The 24,874-nt window shown below is 39.3% G+C and overlaps 1 protein-coding gene across 4 annotated transcripts in view; it reads left to right on the top strand.

Annotated features, from left to right (window-relative positions):
- Positions 1-23,959, top strand: part of VEPH1 (ventricular zone expressed PH domain containing 1) — a 203,339-nt gene extending 179,380 nt beyond the window's left edge. For all 4 annotated transcript variants that reach the window (XM_033092130.1, XM_033092103.1, XM_033092111.1 and 1 more), the window contains 3 exons: positions 3,743-3,860; positions 18,460-18,596; positions 22,389-23,959. In XM_033092130.1, the coding sequence (XP_032948021.1) occupies positions 3,743-3,860; positions 18,460-18,596; positions 22,389-22,625 (492 nt within the window). In that variant the 3' untranslated portion in view covers positions 22,626-23,959. The remainder of the gene's footprint in view (positions 1-3,742; positions 3,861-18,459; positions 18,597-22,388) is intronic.
- Positions 23,960-24,874: the final 915 nt, after the last annotated feature.

The raw sequence follows: 24,874 nt of genomic DNA on the forward strand, positions 1-24,874 counted from the left end.
GACCACATTATAACATCCAGAGGCCACTTTGCACTTTATGGAATCCATCGCGTTGACTCATGCTGTCATTGTCATCAAAATAATGTTGTAAATATTCTCTCATCTTTCCGTGCTGCCTGGCTTATTTTTCCCCTAAGAGGCTTCACATGGGACTTTTTATGTAGTTTTCCAAATTCCGCCTTCCATTAATGATTTTTTTTTTTTTTAAACTGGAGTAATACTCATTTAATCAGCTGGTTTGAAAACATCATTTTCCCTCCAGGGGCTTTTATCCCTTTTGAATTAGATGGTGTTTATCAGAAAAATCCTTCTTAGTATATGCTTACTATGATTATATATTTTTTCTTTAAATCAACAGAAGTAATTTGGACTTCAATATTCTTCAGGTTTTACTGAGGCCTGGTTTGGAGTGTACGTGGACAAATGTGACCCTCTAAGCAGAACCGTTATTTTCATTGAGAATTAGCCAACAGGGTGACTGTCCCTCATTCTTCAGGGCACAGTCTCAGTATTGGTGCTTAGTGCCGCCATAACAAATTACCACGAACCTCGCAGCTTAAAGGAACATATATGTGTTATCTCAGTTTCCTGGGGTCAGGGGTCTGCTTGGGACTTAGCTGGGTCCTCTGCTCAAGGTTTCACAAGGCTGCAATCAAGATATTGGCTGGACTGTGTTCTTACTGGGAGGTTTGAATGAGGAGGGTTGACTTCCAGACTCACTCAGGTTATTGGCAGAAATCATTTATTTGTGTTTGTAAGACTTAAGGCCTAGATCTCCTACTGGTTGTTGGTCGATGGCTGCCTTTAGGTCCTAGAGGCCACCCGCAGTTCCCTGCCTTGTGACCCTCTCCGGCAGTTCACAACATGGCAGCTTGCTTCTTCAAAGGCAACGGGAGAGTCTCTCTATGCATTTAGCAAGACAGGTCCTGTGTGTGTGTGTGTGTGTGTGTGTGTGTGTGTGTGTGTGTGTGTGTACCTAATAACATAATCATAGGATTGATATCCTATCACTTTTGCCATATTCTTGGTTAGAAGCAAGTCACCGATCCCTCCCACACTTAAGGGGAGAGCATGCAAAGGGATGAACACCAGGCAACGGGAATTATGGGGGGATCACCGTAGGGTCTGTCCACTACAGTCCCATTGAACTGAAAATAGTCAGGGCGTGACTCTACGTAGGTATGAAGGATTTTAATTACTCTTCGGGAGTCCAGTTGTCTGAAAGGAAGTTGGTAATTCTCTAAACAAGTCAATCTGTGTTCTGTCTTAAAAAATAGAAGCCACGTAACAATTCCTGGGCAAGGCCTGGGGAAGCTGCAGAACCCAGGAGGGTAAAAAGGATAAGCAGGAAAGAAAATAATGTCCTCGAGCACATTAAGAGGTCAAAGATTCCAAAAATTTCGGTATCACGAGTTGTTGGTTTGTGTTCGCTTGCGCTGTAATTTATTTTGCTTTGATTTTCCACCAATACTTAGAACTTCATGTGTCTCATCAGCCTCTCTGTTCCAGTTGGCTGTTATTGTCAGCTTCAGTAGTCACAGCGCTTACGTCTGTCAGAGCCACTCAGTTCCCTGTGCGTGACACATAAATCCTCTGCAGAAGGAAGCCTGCTTTTGACTTGAGAACCTGAACACTGGGATGGAGCTTGCCATCTGTCTTAAACTTTTTAAGTAACTTTTTACCAAGACAAATGTGGATTCTAGGCAACAACCTGGGACATTTCTGGTCTCAGAACAGGAAAAATAAAGTAACGCTTAAATACTAATTTAAGTACTTTGTTTGCTAACAGTGTTTGGGGTGAATAAGAAATTAATCCTTAATTGTGTGGAAATAGGGGAGTTATCTGCATGCGAATGGCCAAGGGCAGACTTCAGAGATTCAGCCGTTTTGAAACTAATATTTATGAACATCTGCTTTTCCCCCATAAATTTTAATATGGATTTCATTCTTTGAAACCTACGAAACTCCCAGGTGCTTCTTCAGTCTTTATCTTGGGAACACACTTTTTTAAAATGTATTTTGAAGTCTCCTTTTTTTTTTTCACTGAACACATTTGAAATCACTTTTGTTGAAACAATATTGTGTACATACAGTGCCTGTTGGACTGCCTAAAGTATGGTCTTAAATGTTAGCCACTCAAAATCCTGTATTCAACATCCGGAGCCTCCAAAATGTCCAATCCAAGCACATGAACCATAATAGTCTAACTAAAGGATCTTTGAAAAGTATTGATTTCTAGTTCCAGTGTATGCCTTTCAGTATTCCACACATATTTATTTAATGCTTGCTTATGTGACAAGTACTTTTAGATGCTGAGGTGGCAACAGCCAAAACAACAGACAAAACCCCTGCCCTCGTTGCATTTATGTCCCAGTGAATGTAAATGTTTTCTAAGAATTCCCTTAAAATTCTCATAATACCATTCATATAGTTCATCGGTAAACTTTGCACTGGAACTGCAAACCAGTGAAGTTAATCCATTCCTGATGTTGGACTAGACTCTGCAGATATAATTGTGAACAGGGCAGATATGTGACTGCCCTCGAGAAACTTAGACTGTAGCATACTTCTCACCTCTGTCGAGAAATGTAGACCTAGAAAACCAAAAACTTGGGGTAGACTGTGGCTAGCCACTTGACCATTCTCTATTTTAAACTTACCATAAACACTGCAAACTCTGCCTTCATCCCTTAGCTCTTGGACATACTAGGAACTATTAGTATGGAGAGGAGATAAGAGTGTGTGAGCCAGAGGGAAGGAAATAAAATCACCAAGCAACAGAGGACAGACACGTAAGTCGGCTGAGCACGTACAAGGCTAGCAAGGACATTAAATGCCTCTTAGGAAAGCAACTTTTCAGAGTGCAGTTTTGGCCACCCTGTAGGGGAGAATACAAGTCATTTACATAATAGCAAAGCCTCAAGAGGACAGTCGAGCTATTTAATTTGGTTAGGCTAATAGTTTTCTATCCATTTGCAGTGTAATGGAAACTCTCTCCTACCTCTTAAATAGGAACACATTGGCAAGGTGCCACAGGGCACGTAAGACATGGGCAGTCTTCTTCGAGTATCAATTCTACTCAACCATTTGGAGGGGACAAAGTTAATTAATTTACTGATAAGTAACTTAAGACATTATTTTCCATTAAAACCAATATAGCCATATTATGGAAAAGAATGCAAAATATGCATGCACTTCTAAGATAAAGCATACAACTAAAACGATGCTAGAGTCAAGAGCTAAAGGATTAAGCCCTCCCCCATATTTTCCATCAGCCCCCTGCAAAACCAACCTAATAAAAATAATTTCTTCGATATGGATAATTCATTCTCAATTTTATGTAAAGGGTACATAAAAGACTAATCCCCCAGTAGCATTCCTTTCAACCACACTGCCACTTGGATATCCCTTCTTTTTAGAGACTCTGGAGCCGCCACTGGATTTAAGAAAATTCTGGGCCACTTCAGGCTCTGACCCCTCACCCTCTCCTGGGGCCCCCACCACCCAGCCCTGGGGCCCCGTGCCCCTTGCCCTCTGCATTAAGGAGCACTCCCTTGGAAGAGCTGAGATGGTGCTCTTTTCCACTATGGGGCAAGAGAAGTCTTCTCAACGCTCCCTCCTTATCCTTAGCACTGAGATTGAGCATTGGCCGTCCTGCTCCCACACCCCCCTTCCCAGTCCCAGAATGCTATGCTGCAGGCAGATCAGCTTATGCTCCTTGTGCTTTGTGTTCCTAAAACAGGATCTGGACCAGGTACAGCTCCATCTGGAAGAAGTGAGGTTCTTTGACGTGTTTGGCTTCAGTGAAGCGGCAGGAGCATGGCAGTGCTTCATGTGCAACAACCCTGAAAAAGCAACCGGTGAGAGACACCACCCCTTGCTGTTGGGAATCGTGTGGGATTAACAGGGGCCTAGGAGCCCCGCTGTTGTAGGTGGCCTTCTTTTTGCATAAACATCCTCAGTTGTATAATAGTAATCCACACAAGTGTGCCTGATTGCCTCTGCTTCATGCTAAGAAAGGTATCTCATCGAAGTGGGAATGACAAAAAGAAAAGATGTTGAAAGCAAGAGAAACATAAACCAGGACTGAGCAAGAGAAACAAAACCTTACATACCTAGGGCTGCCAAGAAAGCAGTACTGGCCATTTTGCCCTGGAACCTTTCTTCGTTTCAACCCAAATGACCCTGGGGGTTAGAAAAAAAGAAGCCTTCTGTCCAAAGCCTCAAAGAAATGAGACCGCTCTTAATGAAGGAATGAGCCCAGAGATCATGTCAGCTCCTAGTCATCCCTTCTGCTTTCTGATTGAGTTGTGTAAAAACTGAAATACTTAAAGAGTAAGGAATTATTTGAAGAATAACTTCATAGCTGGTTAGTCGTTCTTCCCCCCGTCCTTTCTGCTGTCCAAGGAATTTGGTCTGCTGATGTTACCTGAGAATAATAATTGTTAATGAATATGAGCCAAGCTCTGGGCTACACATGTCAGATAGCTCCCCTAACCTTTACAATAATCGTATCAGGTTAGTACTAATATTGTCTCCATTTCTATCGATGGAGAAACTAAGGCACAGAGAGATTAGGTAGCTGCCCGAAGTCACACAGGTGATAAGTTAACAGGGGCAGAATTGGCACCCAGTCTGCCTCCAGAGCCCATGCCCTTAACCATTTCACCCTTCTGCCTCCTACTTACACTGGCCCCAATCTGACCAGTGGCGATTGGTTGGTAACAAACCTGTGTTCGGAAAGTTACGCTGTCCCTCGACACAGAATATGTCAGCGGTGATTGGCCCTTGGAGAGGACATAGAGTTCTCAACATCGGCACTGCTCAGCAACTGCAGTTTAGAACAAAAGAGCCGTGTTAAAACGCTGTCAAGGACAAAGCCACTTTGTAGATGAGCCATCCTCGAGAGAGCCATTGATGGTACCACCTCCCCACGCCTTTAATTTTAAGATTTTGTGCATCTTAGAGATTACCCACTGAGGCAAGTCTATCCTCTTGCTAACCAGCAACAAGTTGAGGCTGAATAGAAAAAAAAAAAAATGTGTTTATTTGGCCAGATGGAGATGTGAGGGACTCAGGGAGGCACCAATGAAAATGCGTGACCCCTCGGGAAAGGTATGGATGGAAGAAGCTGGCAGTTAGGGAGCAGCCTTTGTGAAACACAGATTGTTGGCTGTTACAGAGTCAGGACTGAGCTGATGCCAGAGTGAACACCCCAATTTTTTAAAAGTTAATTCGACCAAATAAGGAATTGGGGAATTGAATGTCTCCATTATAAAACTTCCTCATTTCACCTGTGAAAAAGGCAGAGCATAAAAGTACCTTTGAGAGCGTGGTGAAGTAAGGTGCTTACCTTAGGTGGCTCTGAGAGGCCCTGCAGATTTTTCATTCCAAGTAAGCCGAGTCCTTAGTTCAATAAACAGTTCATCATATCTGGCCAAGGGAGGCCTCGGGAAAGGAGCTGGAAGTTAAAAACACAAAGTGTTCCTTTAATATATGTTTTCTCAAATTCACTGCCATGCACTTAAAACGAACATTTTGCCCATTCACTCTTCCTCATTTGTGTTTCTCACAGTTAAATATAGACTGAGAACATATAGCAATAAAAATTCAAACAAGGCCAAATATTTTATAGCAGAACATATTGAATCAAAATGTTTGGCCCTGAAAACTTCAGTGTGCTTGGATTTCTTTGCTCATTTCCTTTTACTACATGAAAGATGGTTTGAGTCTAAGAGAAATCCTATTTTAAACTAGAATTTTCACCAAAAACTCTTGACTCCCTAAAAACTACATAGGTTGTTGATCTCATCTTCTTGTTTTTATATAAGCATATAAATTATATATTTAATCTAATTGAAAGTTCTAACATCTGACTGGAACATACATTATTCATAGAGGGAGGTAATACTTGCATTCATACTCTGCTTAAATTGTAAGTTTAGAGACAATCAAGACATAAGAATAAATATTTTGTTATTTGGTTATTCACAGCTAGCATAATACTTACATCTCATTTTTCACGTATGTGATGCACGTTGGTTGAGTCGGTTGAATGTCTTCTACAGAATGAGCCTTGGATAATGAATAAGATACAATATCTCTGCTGTAAAAGGATTCATAATCCAGTTAGGCCAGAAGGCATATATGGAAAAATCTAGCATACTTCCTTGTATATTTTTAGCATGCAATAAATACTCGTTGAGTGAGTGAAAGGAAGAAAGACAGAAAAAAAGTATATTTAGAAACGGCAAAGCCAAAACCTTGACTATTAAAATATGATGTTTTAAGTTTGTGGTTATGTGTTACCCACGTCAAATACATCACTATTCCACACCCGGCGCATTTGAGTCTGGTAAATGGAGGCTAGTGCTTGTTTCCTCCTTGAGAGAAGTCACCACATATAAAACAAAGGGTTCACTTCCTTCCTGTCTTAGGTCCTGACATTCTGTGCCCAAGTCCTGTGACTGTTCTGGGTTTCATCAGTGTCCCCGCAGGGTCCAGATGTCCTGTCAGCCTTAGGGAGGAGGGGCCAAAAAAGTAGGATTGGAGTCTAGGACAAAAGGCTGAAGAAACTGGATTTGGGTTTGGGTTTTTTAAAAGTTACAGACAGATAATACAATAATTGTTGTCAAGTATTCATTATTCTGGTATTTTTATTAAAAATTCCAACATTTCTGTAAGTGAGAAACAAAACATGAGGTGATTAGAAAACTTCAACTGGACATCAGAAAAGACATCCTGAAATACAAATGCTTCTCTACAGTGTGTAGACTAAACTATGGGACTCCAAAAATTGACAGCAAATCAGCTGGTTTACATGGTCACCTTAAGTACACATTCCCCTCTTCAGGTAAAAGTTTCATCACCCCACCAATTCCACCATCAACAAACAGAAATCACAGTAGTTTAAGATCTGGTATTTAATAAAATATATATTTTTTTATTCAATTAGGTACGGATAAAGTCAGAGGAAACCAAATGCTAGAAGAGTGTAAACGTCCTGAAACGATTAGAATTGTTTGCATTTATAATGCTATGTCCTAAACTTTACAAGCTGTTTTCTTATTTTTCTCATCATTTTTTACTTCATTTTACAGATGAGGACATTGAAACACAGAGAGGTTAAGTAATTTTCCTAAAGCCACACAGCTACTAAGCCGTAGCACTAGGGTTTTAATCCAGGTTAATTCTTGAACCTGAAACTTCAGTCTCTAGGGCAAATCCAAGTTGAGAACATGAAATATTGGAAATTCCAAGAACAATTATGCCATTTTCTTATAATATATTAGAAAGACCAAAGAGTGATCTACCTCCCCAATGATTTAGTCTATTTAACAAAGAGCAGGTGCATTGTGCAATAATGTTTGGGAAATGATTACATGTGGGAAATGGTTACAGTAGAAGCTATGTCCAGACCCTCCAATCGCTGATTCAGTTTCTGATAATCATTTTATAAAAGTACAGAGTAGATTAGAAAATCACTGAAATAACTCAAGAATCCTGGGAGACTTGCCTGATGGTGTTTATTGCCAATCCCATTACTCCACAGGAATGGGGGAATCGAGGTTGAGCAAGTAGATTTAACAGACCTTATTTCTGGAAAGCCAAGCAAATCCCTTTTATCGGTCACCCTCGTGCCTTGGACTTGCTAGTTCATGTTAACAGTAAGAGTTAGTCAGCTGGGCCATCCTGGAACACATCTGGCTTTCTATTCAGTAACATTCTTTAAAGGACGAGGGAGAAGTAGGTCACGACTTTCACTCTCGTTTCTTGAGACACATGGGATGCCTTTGTTCTTACACTCTGCAAAAAAACAACTTAGAGAAAGCTCGGTTTTGGCACTTGTGTCTTCGTCTTAGTCATTAGCTATTTAGATATTGAATGTGATTGTCAAGAGGAGGTGTCCTTTGGTTATAAAAGAAAAATGAAAGAGTTTTTTTCAGAAAACCTGCTATGATGATTCCTCTTTAGAACTTGATTTCAAATGTTTGTGCTGTGAGACCATGCTGAGCAATATATCACACGGCAAATAGAGATGGTTTCAAAATGATATCAGGATAAGAAAGGCTTCTGTAGGAAACTTTTTTCAGACACTACAAACTGGCAACGTCAGTTTTGGCTCTCCTTTGCCGGACACCTTCAGTGTGGGCTAGGTGACCTTCCATTCCAGACGCCAATGTGAAAACGGGCTAAACGACCTCTAAGCACCTGGATGTAGGACACAAATAGCCTCCTGAGTCCATTCAGGTAAAACTTTTCCGTTTAAGTTCAGTGTCAACATTCACAGAATTTTAAAGGTGACAAAAGAAAACCCATTTTTTACTATGCAATGACTGGGTTTGTCTTCTGATGCCTTCCCTCCTACCACATGTTAGAATGTTGTCGGATATGCTAAATGTTGGTCGAGTACAACACAGTGCAGTGTTTGTGTATGACAACTTCACATTTTCACATTTATATACTGTTAGTGACTGCTAAATATTCACTGATTACATAAAACCTCAGTTTGTTGTTCACAGATACTGTGAATTAGTTTATAACTAAACAAATACACAGTTACCAACTCACATAATTTATCCTGGAATCTTTTTCCTTTTCCCCTCTTCCCACCTTCATGGTCTGTGCCTTTCTGTCATGGGCATTCCTCTCTGTTAAACTTCTCTCTCCCTCACACACACACACACACACGCACACACATTGGCACACATAGACATACCACCCCCAGATAGAATACGAGGAAATTCTTTCTTCTCTGCCCTCTCTGTTCTCTGTCCATACCATGTACACAGCATGTTTCCATCAATCTCCCCCACTAGACATGAAACTAGAGAAAGAACCAGAAAGTATTCATCTTTGTACACCCTACCCAGAGCTTGAGGCACAGTGTTTAATGAGTATTTGGCAACTAGATGGGTGATTGAGTAATTTATGGGTCAGGTATTTAATAGGATGGCTGTGGAAGAAATAGGATTTGTTTTGAAATGCAACTTTAAAATCTAACTTTTAAAAATCTAGTATTTTCTCAAAATTAAAAAAAACATCTTACTGAACTGAAACCTTGAAATAGAATCTTTTGCAAAATACACTTTTATAACAAGAAAATGTTGCTGCATACACCTTATGGATATCCAATTTTTATATTCTATGAAAAGGTTTCAATTCACACGTACACACGGAGCCCATAGTAAACTTGCTAATAACTTGTGAGCTTCGATGAGAAATATGCCAAGATGAATAACCTAGCACCCTTCGAGGGTTAACATTTATTTTTCATCCAGCATCACTTTCCTAATTCTCTGCTTTTCCATAATGAGTCAACAATCTTTTCTTGATATAGGGTGAAAGTGTCTGATAGGCCTTATACTTGCAACAAAGCATTAGTCACCCCGTGGTTAGCCACAAACCAGTCATCATGCACGTAAACGTGTCCTTTTCCACTTGGAGTATAAGCTGAGTCAAGCCTATATATGGAGGAGGAAAAGCGTGCTTTAGAAATGCAGACTAGAGTGAATAAGTCAGGCTTCAGATGGCATAGATTTAAAGAATTTTGGGACGGCCGGTTGGCTCAGGGGTTGGAGCGCGGTACTCATAACACCAAGGTCGCCATTTCGATTCCCACCTGGGCCTGTGAGCTGCGCCCTTCACAGCTAGACTGAAAATAATGACCTGACTTGGAGCTGAGCTGCACCCCCCACAACTAGATTGGAAAAACAACAACTTGACATCCTGGAAAAGCACACTGTTCCCCAATATGCCCCCATAATAAAATCTTTTTTTAAAAAAAAAGAATTTTTATGTAGCACTTAATATATGTTAAAAGAGCTCTAGTCATCCCCTCTCAGAAGTAATGCTAATTTTTTATTTACTGATATAAATACATTAGAAATTAAATTTGTTCAGCCTCAAACTCACCTGTGTAAAAGACATACAGGTGCTTTTAGCAGCCACTGAGCATGAAGTCATCCCATCTCGATGGGGTGGTCACATTTTTGCCTTCCTACCTTCTCGGTAACTCTCTAGTACAGGTTACCCTTTCTCTCTTCTCTATTCAATTTCTCATTTCCGACCGAACCATCCCACTGGCTTTTAAATACACTCAACTGGCTTACCCTCTCCTTTCCCTTTCCCTTCACCTACTCCCTCTCTCTCGCCTCCACTTTAAAGCCAAAAGAGTTGTCAGTGCTCAGTCTCAGCATTTCCTTGCCTCCTTTCCTCCTGACTCAACCCTCTCTCATAGCGCTTCTATGCCCTTATCTCTATGCCATTAAAGTCACCCAAGGCCCCCGTACACTGGATATGTCTCACTCCTTGTGTTACTTGCCGTTCAGCGGCATCCAATTCTGTTGACCAATTCCTGCTTCTTCATACATTCTCTTCCTTTAACTTCTGTGACATACACTCCCTTTCACTCTGTAAACACTCTTTATCCCCCTTCCCGGGCCCATCTTCCTCTACCCACCCATTCGATGTTAAAGCTCCTCTCTTCTCCTCACTGTACGTTCTCTCCCCAGTCAATCTTTGCTGGTTCTGCAGCTCCGGTAACCACCTTGATGAGACAACTCCCAAACGTCTATTTGCAGTCCAGGCTGCTCCTGAACTCTAGATTTAGTTCTCCCGCCACTTGATTCGTGCTTCAAAGTCACCTCAAACTCCATTCATTTAAATTAAAACTCATGCTTGTCTCTCCCTTGCCCCTATAAACCACTTGGTCTTCTTCCAGCATTCTCTATCAGAATAAATGTAGCATCATTCATTCTGTCGCACCAGCCAGAGACCCACTGTTCTTTCCCTCCCCCGATCCAATCCATCACCCAATATTGTGGATTTTACCTTCTCAATTGCTCTCAACTCTGTCTGCCTTTCTCCATTGCCCTAGAGCAAGATAGCATCATCTACTATTTAAGATAATGTCAGTAACTGAGACACTCCAACCCCTTCTGGTCTCCCTCGCACACTCCGCCAGAGTGTGATCTCTGCCAAGCACAAATCGGATGCATAAAACCTTCCAGTAGCTTCCCATCCTCTTAGCTTAGAGACCAAATTCCATAACATGCTCCTCACATACCAGGGTCTCTCCCAGCCTCCCCACCCGCATCTTGTCCCACATACTATCTGCTCCTGTCTGCTCTGCAGAAGGGCCTTCATTCAGTTTCCCAAATGCACCGCACTTCCTCCTGCCTCCAAGTTTTTGTATGTCCTGCTTTTCTGCCTGAAGTGCCCTTTCTCCCCTCTTTACCTAGTGAATGTACATTTTAGCCTTCCCACAACAACTCAACTACACTGACACAGAAAAGCCATCTGTCACCTCCGATGCCAATATCCCCAAAGTACCTAGGACCTCTCCTCATAACACTTGTTACAGCTGCTGTCTTGTTTTTTTCTACATGTGATAATTTGACGAATGTCTATTTCCTCCAATAAATAGTATGTTCTATAAAGGGAGCTCCCCTCATCCATCCATCCTCAGCCCCTCACGCATAATAGATGCTCAATTAATATTTACCAAGTACGTAAACAGCCAAAGTTTGTATCTTTCTCAGAAAATTTTTCTCAGGTAAGTGCTGACAAAAAACAAATTAATGAATTCACAGTGATACATTTTAAGGTTAAAAAAACATATTCATACAATGACATTTCCAGTGTGCCTTTTGTGTCAAATGTATTCTTTGTATAAACAATGACTTCTTAAATAAGTTCCTTTCAAAAGTACTATAAGAGATCATTTTATTTAACAGAGAGTAAGGTATTGCATACACATATGTATCATATACACACATACATATATGTATATATATTTATATCAAGTACACAGAGTATGATGCTGTATATGTTATAGATAAAGTTTCCAATGCAGACACTGTGAAGCATCTATTTGTTGCCAAAAGGTTTGAGGTCAAGTGTTGAACCACAACAGATGGAACTTGTGTTAAATAATTCCACAAAAGCATTGTAGACAACATCTTAGGATGTTCTAAAAACTCCAAAATGTACAGGCAAGTAGGACAATAGCTAGGATATGCTCAACTTGTACGTCCCAAGCAAGGTTACCCTGCTTATCACAGACCTGGTACAAGTATGTCAGATCTATTTGTCCCCAAGCAAGGAAAGCTCTACAACGTACAAGCAGTGTGGGAAAGCACTCAGCATTTAGAGTTGTCTAAAATACTATGGACAGATATTGCCAGTAATACCTATCCGTGAGATTATATTAATGGAAGAACAATGTGGGCTGCACATGGGAAATGTGTGTGGAACCCCTTCTTATGCGAAGTTCAATTCTAAGATTGAGCAATTATCTCCATTCATTTCCACCATCCCTGATCTTTCCCCATTCAGCCCTATTGGTCATTACTAGGCAAATTTGGGCCAATCTTCCTTAACAGCTTCCCAGAAAGGCCCAAAAGTGACCATACTTACTGCTCAGAACAACTGGACAGGTTACCTTCTTGGCAAGTGGCTTTAGAATTTTTGTTTCACGGCTGATACAATAAATAAGCCAAATTCCACAAACATAGATTCTAAGCATATTTTCCGTAACTGTATTGACTTACGCCAAGGCCATGCATATGATCTTATACTGCTATCTCATTCTTTAATTTCATTCAAAGGTAATAACCATTTTCTTCCCCCTACTGGTTTTGCAGTTTCCCTATTTTGTATATTATATGACCTATTACTGTGATCTACCATGAGGCTACTGTCATTTCCTAGAAGTTCTTGAGCTATGTTAGAATCACCTAGAGATCTTGTTAAAAATGCAGGACCTCTCACCCCACCCCAAAACAGTGATTCCGTAGGTTGGGTGGTACCTTTGAATGTGCATTTTCATTCATAAACCAGCAGGTAATTCAATGTAGGTAGCCCTCAGAACACAATTTCGGAAACATTGCTCTAGAGGTGTATAAAATAATAGTTCTGAGGCTTTTTTTAGATCAATATTTCAGCGATTGATAGAGAAGCCTAGAAAGCGAAATACATTTGATGGGTATGAGATTACTGAGAAAGGAAACCATTCATTCATATGTGCATGTGTCCTCAAAGGGCTGCTGTCAGATTGAGTCTGTCCTATTTTGGACTCACAGCATCTTGTAGGGTTTTACACAATTGATGCTGGATAATGCCTCCTCATTTATTCGCTACTAATAAGGAAATGTAGCACCATAAAACACTGCCTGGATATTCATAAGGAACACGCTATTTGTTACGACCCTTAGTGATTTCAAAAACCACAGATGCTGTCTACGAAATGTACCTCCTATGACCTCCTCATTTAATGCTTGTATCCCTCTTGAAGCATATCCTCTGTAATCATAGTTGGCTTTATTACAACTGGCACACACACACACAGATCAGGAAAACCATGGAAGGAAATTCAAGTACATTTGAGACTCTCAAGACATACAAAGAAATTCCCCATAGACTGTATAGAAGTTATAATTTCCAGAAGCAGTAATTTCATGTAAAAATTTTAAAATTCAGTTCTTATTTAAAAACTATTTGAGATTCATAATTTTTTTTCTACAATATGCATTTTTTGTTGAAGGTATTTATCTTTATAATCAGGAAAGACTATCTAAGAATACAGATATCACAAATTAAGTTCATGACAGTGTCAATTATAGGGTGTCGATTCACGCACCATGCAATACTTTCAAGACAAAAGTTGCATAAGCCAGAAACCACACAGTATAAGGGATTTCCGAGTCTGGATGGCAGTCGGTGTGCAACGTGAATAGTAGTTGTGTGGGGTTCAGCATCTACTGTCGTAAGAGCAAGCAGGAAGTCTGGAGGAAAAGGGAGCAACCACAGATAGTGTGGAAAACATTCCCAATGCAGCCCAGTCCATTGTTGGATTGGTTTGACCATGGAAGTCTTGGTGAATAAATGGATCAGTCATTGAAAAGTGAGTTTGTCTCCCTTTTGGGATTCTGAATGGCCTGTCACACCTTAAGTTCAAAGCCTGCAGTGCTTGAAACTTGAAAGGGTTCCTGTATCACTCTGAATTCTCTCACTATCCCTAACACTTTCATGTATGTTTCATCACATTCCTAGAGTGGAGGGAGAGAGGTGGATTTTATCCTGGAGCCATGAGAATATGGTATCTATAAAAACTACCTGTTCCTCATTACAATAAAAGGATGAGGGTGACCATTGTATGTGCATGGTGATAACCATGACGAGAGTAGCTACTATGTATTAATCCCTTCCTATGTGCCAGGCACTTAGTTAAGCACGGCCACTGTTAACTTTTATAGCACTATTATGTGCCTTTATTTATGGTGGATGAAGTCCACGTGCGGGATGCATGGCTTCAACGGCAAAATTTAGGCTGCATTTCAGCCCCTACTTACCACCTTGGCTGAGGTTGTTCGCCAACCTGCACAGCCATTCATGGTGGCCCTGTTGTTCAGTGTGATTCTTACAGCTTCTTTAAGTTCTCTTCCTGTGCATTCCCTCACTCATCCCTCTTGTTACTTCAGTCCTTTTCTGCATTCTTCCTAGAATATCATCTCTCCCTTCTTCAGCAGGGGCCCAGCTCTCATGGCACCTCCTCCCAGCTAGAAGTAGAATTTCCTTCCCCTGAGTACTCTAAGGCTTGGCTTTTACTTCTCCAGTGGCACTCTCCAAACTCTACATTGAGCTGCAGAATTTGTAAAGTGCTTTAGCTCCCCACAAGATGATAAATTCAAGTTCCCTCTGAGCTGGGATTTATAACTTCCTCAGGTCCAAACACAGTGCCGTACAGCTTATCTGTGCTCAAAAGTATGTGTAGGATAGCTGGATGGTTCATAGATAAATTGGGGAATATTCTTCATTGCTTTATTCTTCCTGTGGTGGGGTTTCTCAGCTTTAAGGTGTCTATCTGGTGTTTCATTCTTATTCACCAACTTCAGGTTGACTAAGATTAAAACCTTCAAAATTCATCTTTTATCAACATAAATATTTTCAATGTTTGGTGCACAAAAGAAATACAATTACTGTATAAACATTTATATTAGCATTCTGAAAGACTTTTAAGTTGATAAACATGGTAACGGTTTGGGTCTGATAGCACTAGGGAATTCAGTTTAATATGCTATAGTTTTTCAGCCAACTGATAAAAAAGAAAGAAACAGATCCAGCTTGGTGGAGAATGTCTTAGCCAAACTGTGGTGCTTTGAATGAAATAATGTGCTAATTAATTGGCAAGTGAGAAAATATTTAAATATCCTGTATGCGTTACGTGCAAATGTTAGTTTCAGACACATGCTCATTCCCTCATAGACTCATTCCACATGTTATTTTTCAAGTGAAATATGATCATCCTTAGGAAGAATTAGTTCGCTAGTTTAACCATGAAGAGACTGATATCATGTGAGAATCATTGCTTACAAGAACGTGCGATGGGCAACAGACCTGTTAAAATGACATATGGTCAGTTATGCATATGCGAGACGTAATTGCAAAAAACAGTTTTTTTTAAAGATAGGGGATAGCAGTTGGGAAAAAAAATTACGTCTTTGTTTTTTCTGCGTTTTAAAACTATTTTTACATTAATCCTACAGCTACAAGTAACCTGGCTTCTCCAGAATTATCTAAACCTAATTCTAAAGACTAAATTAGGGCCCTACCATGCAGCTACATTAAAGTTCTGCTAACATTTCCTTCCTAAAACCCTTCCCATGGAATTTTTCCCGGGGGTTAATTTTCACTAGGCTACAAGGAAACGTGTTTGCTTACCAGCATCTCTCCACAGGCCTTCATCCTTTTGCTCTCAAGCCTGTCATTTTGCCTGGAGTCCTTCCCCGTCACTGTGGGCCTGTGGGTACGTGGGTATGATATCCCATCCACTCCTTGTCTCAAACAGTTTCTTCAGCTACTTTGCCAAGGGGTCCTTGCAAATTTTTGTCACATACTCTTGCAAATTTTTGAAACATTAGGATCCGCCTTGAGGAGAAATACTTGTAGCTCATCCCCTCCTTCAGATCCAGAAGGATCCATGAACTTAAATATTACCTAAATCAATCATGATTTCACATCAGCTAAGATACCATGGTTATTTCAAATGTTTCTTTGAGTAAATATGGAAGACGAACACTGGAAAAACGTACTGTTATTAAATGACATTGCATTAAATTATCTTTTAATTAAAACTATAGCGAGAAAGCAATGTGATTACAAACTCTGAAGTAAAGTCTTTCACAAAAGTAGTGGGGGAAGGGATAGTGCTTTGTCACTTACCTAGTGTCCTCACGAAAACGTCTTCATTTTGAGTTTTGATCTCTCCACATCCTTGTTAAGCAGGAGAGAGCTATTATTATTTCCTCACTGCTGATCAGAAAACTGCAGTTGAGAGGACGCGAATCTAACTCTTCTGAATTTTTATTCAAAATCCATGAACATTACAATTTGATTAGCTTTTTTTTTTTTTTTCTAATTTGAAAGCATGGGAAACGCGTGTTCAAAAAAACTTTTTTTAATCTAATTTTGACTTGGGGTTTTTGTTGTTGCTTGTTTTTTGTTTCCTTTTTTATCCTCTTGGATCTCCTCTTCGACATTTCTTCCTCCTCCCAAACAGGCTACTGTGCCCTTCATGACTCAACAGCACACTTTGCAAACACTCACTGAACCCCTAGCCGAGGCAGACACCGGGTGAGGCTCTTCCTGCTCTCTAGGAAAGCATAGCCCGTGGAAAAGGCATGCCCTCAGGGCTTTACCTGAAGTAACTGCAGAGTGCAGAGGCTGCACAAAGGAAGTATCTTATTTATGGAAAATGTAAATTTGCAAAGAATGTTACTAGCTTTAAGAATGCTCTAAGTCCGATGATTCCTAACAAAACAAAGTAGAACAGTGAAATCATTTTCTTGATATGGATTGTCAATACCTCTTGAGGTCCTGCTTTCCCTACCCTCTGCTGTGCACAATACTAGCCACCACGAAGCTTCTCAAAGATGGAAGACACTTTTCAACACGGATGTCTCAGACCAAATGTTACCTCGAATGTCCGAGCTCTTTCCTGACCATTTAAATGCATGTGCACCAACCCCCAAGTCTCTCACTCCTATTCTATTTCCATCATAGCCCTGTCGCTATCTAACAATAGATTTGATATGCTTTTTGATATTAGCTTTACTTTGACATTGATAACAGACTATCCAATTGAATAATCATCGGACAAAAAAAAAAAACTAGCCTCAATAGAACTTTGTTTATGAAAACTATATATTTCATACATTTCATTATTCTTACTCTGAAAATGCTGTTAAGGTGGCCAAATCCACCTATCTGAAGTAGTTATTTGACCTACATTAGAAAAGAGTAATGGTAGAGTGGGAAGGATAGTTTGTGTTTATATGATCAAATAGGCACTGTCCAAGTTGCCAAGCGATAGAACAAATTTCATGACTTTCAAGGTGCTGGGAAAATTGAGCATAAATATATGTAAGTAAATATTGTCATCCTTCCCAGAAATCAGATGCTTTTACATGATTTTGAATAGTGAATTTTATGTAATTGGTAAAGAAAATGAAATCCTTCAGTGTGACATCTCAACTTCTGATATGGTAATGGACCTCCTGATTCTATAATTATGCTTAATTATAAACCCTCTACTTCAATGTCAAATTAATCCATTCACGCAACTAGTATTTATAGACTGCCCACCATTTGCCAGGCACCGTGTTAGGTGCCTGGTGACATAACAGTGAACAAAAATACTGCCCTCCAAGAGCTCTCAGTTGGATGGAAAAGAAAGATACTTATCAGATACACACTAATAACAATGTACAAATTATGATGCCTGATATACAAGAAACGTGCCAGATGCTGTGGAAACATATAACAGGTGAAGCCACTCCGGTCTGGGTTTGCGGAGGGCCTCCCAAACGAAGCAACAATTGAGCTGAAGCATGAAATGATTTGTTGTGGACTAGGCGAAGATGGGAATATGGAAAGTGAAGAGAGAGTATGTGGGTTCCAGAGAGTGGAAATAACATGTTCAAAAAAGCTGAGTGAATTTGCCTTTGCAGCTGTTATGGCTTTAGGACAACATGTCTTTTGGAGTACTGCATTGACTTTTGCTGCCAAATAGCTAAATATACTCGGTTTGTGATTATTTGTGAAGCTATATTTCTAAGCAGCTAATGTGAACAGAATACCATGAAACAAAGGAGTTAAGAAGCAGAGAAAGCTGGCTATCTGGATGAATCTTAGAAACTGCTAACCAGATGCTCTTTTTGTGAACTCTATTCCTTTTGAAAATCTTGATGAGGGCTTTCAACACTTTCCCATCATCATATCTCAACAGTGCCTTCTTTTAGGGACAAAGGGGGAGAGGTTAACCAAATTCGTCATTTATTAGCCCACTGTTCAAATATGCTTACTGGGTTGTGGTTCACTGGACAATTCTGACTTTTGATCATTTGCCAAATAAATAATGGAAAATAAATGGCTTGATCATTCTGTTACCTTCAACAGTTGTAAATCAAGATGGCCAGCCTCTTATAGAAGGGAAACTTAAAGAAAAGCAAGTCAGATGGAAGTTCATCAAAAGGTGGAAAACTCGGTATTTCACACTGGCTGGAAATCAACTGCTGTTTCAAAAAGGAAAGTCGGTAAGTTCTTTCGGCATCTTTTTACGCTTGCATTTTTAAGGTCTTGATCTCCACCAACCAGGTAGGCCTTTCGTCCTGAGTTAAAATGCCAATCGTTTTTCCTTCTCCATTTTACAATGTTGCAATGTCGTTTTATTACATAGAGTCTTTTCACTGTCTATCCTGTTCAGCTCTTTGTTCATTGGTTCACTGTCCCTCTTCAGCTTATTATGGGAGCTTTTTCTTTGCTGTGGTTGACTTAAGTTTTACAAGATGAACTGCAGAAGGAGTAGTCAGCTCCCTTGAATGGAACCCTGTGCCTTTTGTTCCTGTGCATCACCTACATAAAATTATGGCTTGTGATATTGACTCTGATTTCTTTTATATTTAGAGGTGGGGACCTGAGGAAGGGGGCCTGTAGGCGGGGAGGAAGATGTACAGGCTGGTTTATTTTAAGTACCTTTTGAAGTCGACAAAGTTCAATTCTGATTAGGGAAAAACATTACTATCTTTCATTCATTTAATATCCACTTAACGAATAAAATAGGATGCTAAAAGAACTAATAAATATTCAGTTGATATAATATTCAATCTGAACTAGGATGCTTAGTAAATATCTGTATTCTGAATGTTCAATGGGAAACCTCTGAAATAGCATTCTATATCCCATCAACAATGCAAAGTTATCCCCCTCTTTTCAAATCAGTTTTATTTATCATGAAATTCTACTGATTCAGGATCAGGGGAATGAAACCTTGACCAACTTCTTGACTATGTTGAAATATAATAATAAGAGCCTATCACATGTCACACTGGATTAGCTCAAACAATCCTTTTAGGTCAGCACTATTGTTACTGCCATTTCACAGATGGGGAAACTGAGGCTCAAAGAGACCAACTGGCTTAACTAAGGATACTGCCAGTAACGATAGAGCCAGGAAGGGTAAAGTTGGACTCAGGCTCAGGCAGTATGACACCAAAACTTGTTCTTAGGTGAGTACGCCATGCTGCCTTCTATGTACACTTAAATATAGAGCCACTGGCAAACCCAACTGTGTCTGAATTAATTAATGAAAGGTATTAAATTACTTAAAAAACACAATACACTCAGAACATATGCACTATATCTTTAGAGTACTCATTATAAAAGTGTATTGGAATTCATTCCTCAGCACGAATCAAGTATGGTGTATGTGAATTATGAAAAATTTCGATCAGTGCTCTTTTAATTGATAAAACTTCATGTGAACAATCACTTTGGTGACACCTACTCTGAACACATGTTACTTTCTTCATCTGTTTGTATTGTAAAATATGCAGAGAGACTTTTCTATGGCTGAAGATCTTTTTGAAAGGGAAGTGTAATGGTGTGTTCAATTTAGACCATTATTGAAGTTTTAAAGAAGAATTTTTTTTTTTTTAGCATAGACTCACATTGAAGCATTTTTAAGTGTTTAAAATAACCACCTGAATTTCCTGTTTTTAATAAAGAAATCAGTAATAGGTTAAGATGTAGTGATTTCTCAGATTCCTGGAGACAAAGCAGAGTTAGTAAGTTTTTCCTGAACTTAAATTTACGACCTTTTATATTTCTGAATTCAGAGCTTTTTAATAAAGTTGAGATCATAAGCTATTTTATAACTGGCTAACTTATTTGACATCTTTATTGGGAAATAGTGGTTTGACATTCCAGAAATCTGACAAGAACATGTGGCTTAAATATTGGGAAATAATTTCATATCATATGAGGACCACAGCAAAATCTTTCTCATCCCCAGGGACACAGTAACCAAGCAGTGGTCAGCAGTCCAGTTCAAGCTTCAACCACATCATAAAGGGCATTTCTTGTAAATGAGGAAAATGCACATTTTTAAGTAACAACTGAAAGACTACAGTGTTGTTTTCTACTTTTACATTCTTAAGGTCCTAAACACCAGCTAGCCAGGCAACGGTGTTCTTTGACTTCCTGTCCATTTCTATATTGGTTAATTCACTGTCCCTCTTTAGACAACTATGGTAACATTTCTTTTTTGAGCAGTTCCTCTCTGTATCAATTTCTGTACTATAGACTAATTCAAAGAAATATAATTTTATTACTGTCAGATACATACTATAAACCAAACTAAGCCAACAAAATACTGTCTAGTACAGATATCTTCAAACTTTATCCTGCATCCCTTTAGAGAAATTTGAAAAATCTATATAATACCTTGTAGCGTTTTAAGTTGCATCAACACTTTTATCATGTTTACATGGTTGCATAAACTATAATTTATGTTAAACTGTAACTATTAAAATAAAAAGATCACATCTCTCTTAAATGTAACCATTTGAAACCTAGAGGGTATTATATGAAGTGAAATAAGCCAGACAAAGACAAATGCCATGTGATTTCACTTATATGTGGAATCTAAAAAACAAAATAAACAAAACAGAAACAAACTCATGAATATAGAGAATAAACTGACGGTTGCTAGATAAGAGATGGTGTGGGAATGAATAAAAAAGGTGAAAGAGGTAAAATATCATGGCAATTTGACACCCAACACCATCCATTTTAAAAAATACATAATTAGTTCTTCTTTCACAGAACTGTTTACATCATTTCATTTTTCCTTGAAACCGTATTTTTGTTCTATCTCTCCTGCAGCATTTTCTCAAGATTACCCTATCATTTTGCACTGCAATAAAACTATGTATATAAATTGAAATTTAATTATTTTAATTTCTTGTACCCATCAGTCTCCCAATGTTGAGATTTTTTATATTTACCTTTTTAAAAATCATATCATTTATGAAAAGCCATAAGTGTAATACCAAATGTAATAAATAGTTATTAAACATGAAAAAGTGAAATACTATTGTAAATGCATCTTTTAATGAAATAGATGGGGAGTGATTATGTTGCCTTGTTTGAAGGATGCTTCCCTGGTATCGATATTCTGAACTGCTTGTTTGTTTGTTTGTTTGTTTGTTTGCTTGATGCTTTTGAGATTTTTCCAAGTTGTATAATCCACCATAGAAAGTTTGAGATGAGTTAGAAGGGTGTCTTTCCATTGCAAAGAGAGAGAAGGAGAGGTGGGAAAGGAGAATTGGCAAGATCTTCAACCACAGGTACCTTCCCCAGTAGACAGAATGGATTCAGGGATGTTAAAGACCTGAAATTGCTTTAAAGAAGCATCTGATCCCCTAAAACCGTTCATGCTGGCCTGCTGTGATGGGCCTGTGTGGTAGAGATCCTGAAGCCTCTGCTTTGATGCAAGGAAAACGTAAATCATTAAATATTCTTTAACTTAATGTTTGTAGGCAACTCATGCTTCCAGTGCTCCACAGAGTTTCCAAAACAGTTTGATCTCCTTAAACATTGAAACCTTGTTTATTCAATTAATACCCGTTTCTCAGAGATCGCACACAGGAAAATTCAATTTCATGACTCCCAAATTATCTCAGATTCTGAGTTAATAGCTCTCCATATTGGACTGTCGCAGTTTTGCTCTATTGATACAGAGTTACTATCAAGAGAAAAATGACATAAAATCAAAGAAATATGAAGTAAGCAATTTTCTCCCACCCCACTTATAATAATGTTCTATAAATTGGCTATCTTGTGCCAACTTACAATAACAAAGGGCCAGTTGCTCACTCCTTCCATTGTTCTAATGATTCTTTGAGACTTAGTGCCCAGAATAATCAAGGTCTTGAGCCAGGTGAAGTGAAAGGATTCTGATCCTCTTGGAAAATTCTCCAGCAGCCAGAGCTCTTTCCATACTCTGGGAGCCAGCTCATGACCTTTCCTTCCCATGTGCATTTCAGAAAGATGATCCTGATGACTCCCCAATAGAACTCAGCAAAGTACAGAGTGTGAAAGTTGTGGCCAGGAAACGCAGGGACCGCTCTCTCCCTCGGGCTTTCGAAATCTTCACAGACAATAAAACCTATGTGTTCAAGGCCAAGGACGAGAAGAATGCAGAAGAGTGGCTTCAGTGCATCAATGTGGCCGTCGCTCAAGCGAAAGAGAGGGAAAGTAGAGAAGTGACCACATATCTCTAGGGATCCGCAAGCTGACCTCACCCCAAATATATACCGCGGGGCTTGCATTATAATTGCCAATGTCAAGAAAACGAGATAAACTCACCAAGTTCATGTTGCTTTTTACTAACTACCACTGGAACAGTTTTCCCTGAGAAGCAGGACCCAAAAGTGGCAAGATGCTTAGTACATTTCATGTCCTAATGGCATTTTTATTAACCCCAGAACATCTGGGTGATGCTTATAGGAAAAGGAGCTATGAATGGTCCAGGGCGAGAAAGGGGAGAGTTGGGATTTAGGAACTTCTGTAAATATGTCATTGAGCATTGTAAAGAAACAACTTTAAAAGATACCTGAACTACCTATCCTGAGGAAAGATTACGCACTTCAAAGAAAACCACAGGCTGTCAGGTGTCTTAAAAGAAAGAAAACAAAACTATTAGGAAAAGTCAAATGAATGGACACTGAGGAAAACCATGTACCTTATTTATAGACATATAATTACATTTCTCCTCTTTTAAGGCAAATAAAGTTAGCATGTGATAAAATGGTTCTCAAGTTAAGCCGGTTATGTAATTAAACATCTGTCTTTCAGACTGCTTATCTGATTATTCCTCTTAGGCTTGTATAATGTGATCTAAAGTTTAGATACTTGGATCTATCTCCTGCCCAAAGCAGTAAGCTAGGATAAGCATAGGAAACCATTTTCTCCATCTTCAAAATATGTCCCACTTCCATTAAACTTTGAGATTTTACAGTTTTGTACTTTTCTTCTTTGTATTCGACCTTTTAATACCTCCAAATTACAAGCATTTGTTGTGTTTTGCCATTACACATAATTTTTTTGTTGGTTTTTTTTTTAGACTTAAGCTGTGGTAAGCAGAACTAGGATGGCCCCCACACCCTGGTATAACCTTCTTCCCTTGAGTGTGGTAGGACCTGTCACTTGCTTCTAACAGATAGAGGATGGCAAAAGGAATAGAGGAGTCTCCCCCAAGATTATGGTACATTACATGGCAAAAGTGAAGAGACTTTGCAGATACACTTAAGGTCTTTCATCAACTCACTTTGAGTTCATCAGAAGGATGTGATCCTGGGTGGGCCTGACCTAACGAGATGAGCCCTTTAAAAGAGGGTCAACAAGTCAGAGACTCTCTCCCCCACTGACTTGGAAGAAGCAAGCTGCTACGGGTTCCACAGCTTCAAGGAAATAAATTTTGCCAATAAGCCGTGAGCTTGGAAGAGGATCCCGAGCCTCGGAGGAGAGCTCAGACCCAGCCCACACCGTGACTGCGGCTTTGCAAACCCCTGAGCAGAGGACAGCTAAGCTATGCTTGGACTCCTGACCCACAGAGACTTTGAGATAATAAATATATGCTGTTTTAAGCCTCTAAGTGTGTGGTAATTTGTTATGTAGCAACAGATAACTAATACAAAAGCTAACTTGGAATACACGTGAAGAATCATTCTTTTCCATTAAATGTGTTAACTAGGTAGTCGAGCATAGAAACCTAAAGAAAGATTATAAGTGGGCAATCCCCTTCATTCTACCCTGACTCTACTGCTAACTCACTAAGATAGGAAATAGAAAAGAGGCCACGTTTGGGGAAGGAAATAATTCAATTTTAACATGCAAAGTTTCAAAGTATTGTGCGTCACAGAAGTTATTACAAGTTGGAAATAGAGTTCTGGAGATCAAAATTTGGGCTTACTGGATATATAGATGTCTCTGAAAATGTGCAATTAGGTTAAATTACTCAGGGAGAATAAGGCAAATGACTTAATAAGGACTTCCTAGCGATATCCAGCATTTAAGCCAAGGCAGGCGGGATGGGCTGTTAGTTTTCAGAGATGTTATAGACCAGGGAAAATAATGTTGCAAAAGCCAAATAAATAAGGTTTTCAGGAAAAAGGGAGAGATCAACCATGTGAAATCCTGAAGAGTAATCACTTAAGATAAAAAATGACTTTTGCAATTGGGAAGCAATTGCTATCATTGCATTGGTAAGAACAATTTTATTGGAGTGATGAGGTAATAGTGAAATTTCAGTGGATTGAAGAATCAACAGAAGGTTAAGAATTGAAAGCAATAATTGGGCGATGCTTTTAACAAAGTAGGGCCAAGATCAAGGGGCTGAGATGTAGAAAGTGTTTTGCTCTTTGTTTTAAAGATGATTTAGACGTAGGGTAAGAAGTTTAAAATATAGAAAGAGGAAAAATAATTTTGCTTGAGCAGTTCCAGAAGTAATGAAAAAGAATTGAGGGAGTAG

This window comes from Rhinolophus ferrumequinum, chromosome 2 (genome assembly GCF_004115265.2).
Source record: "Rhinolophus ferrumequinum isolate MPI-CBG mRhiFer1 chromosome 2, mRhiFer1_v1.p, whole genome shotgun sequence".
In the NCBI taxonomy this organism is placed as follows: domain Eukaryota; kingdom Metazoa; phylum Chordata; class Mammalia; order Chiroptera; family Rhinolophidae; genus Rhinolophus; species Rhinolophus ferrumequinum.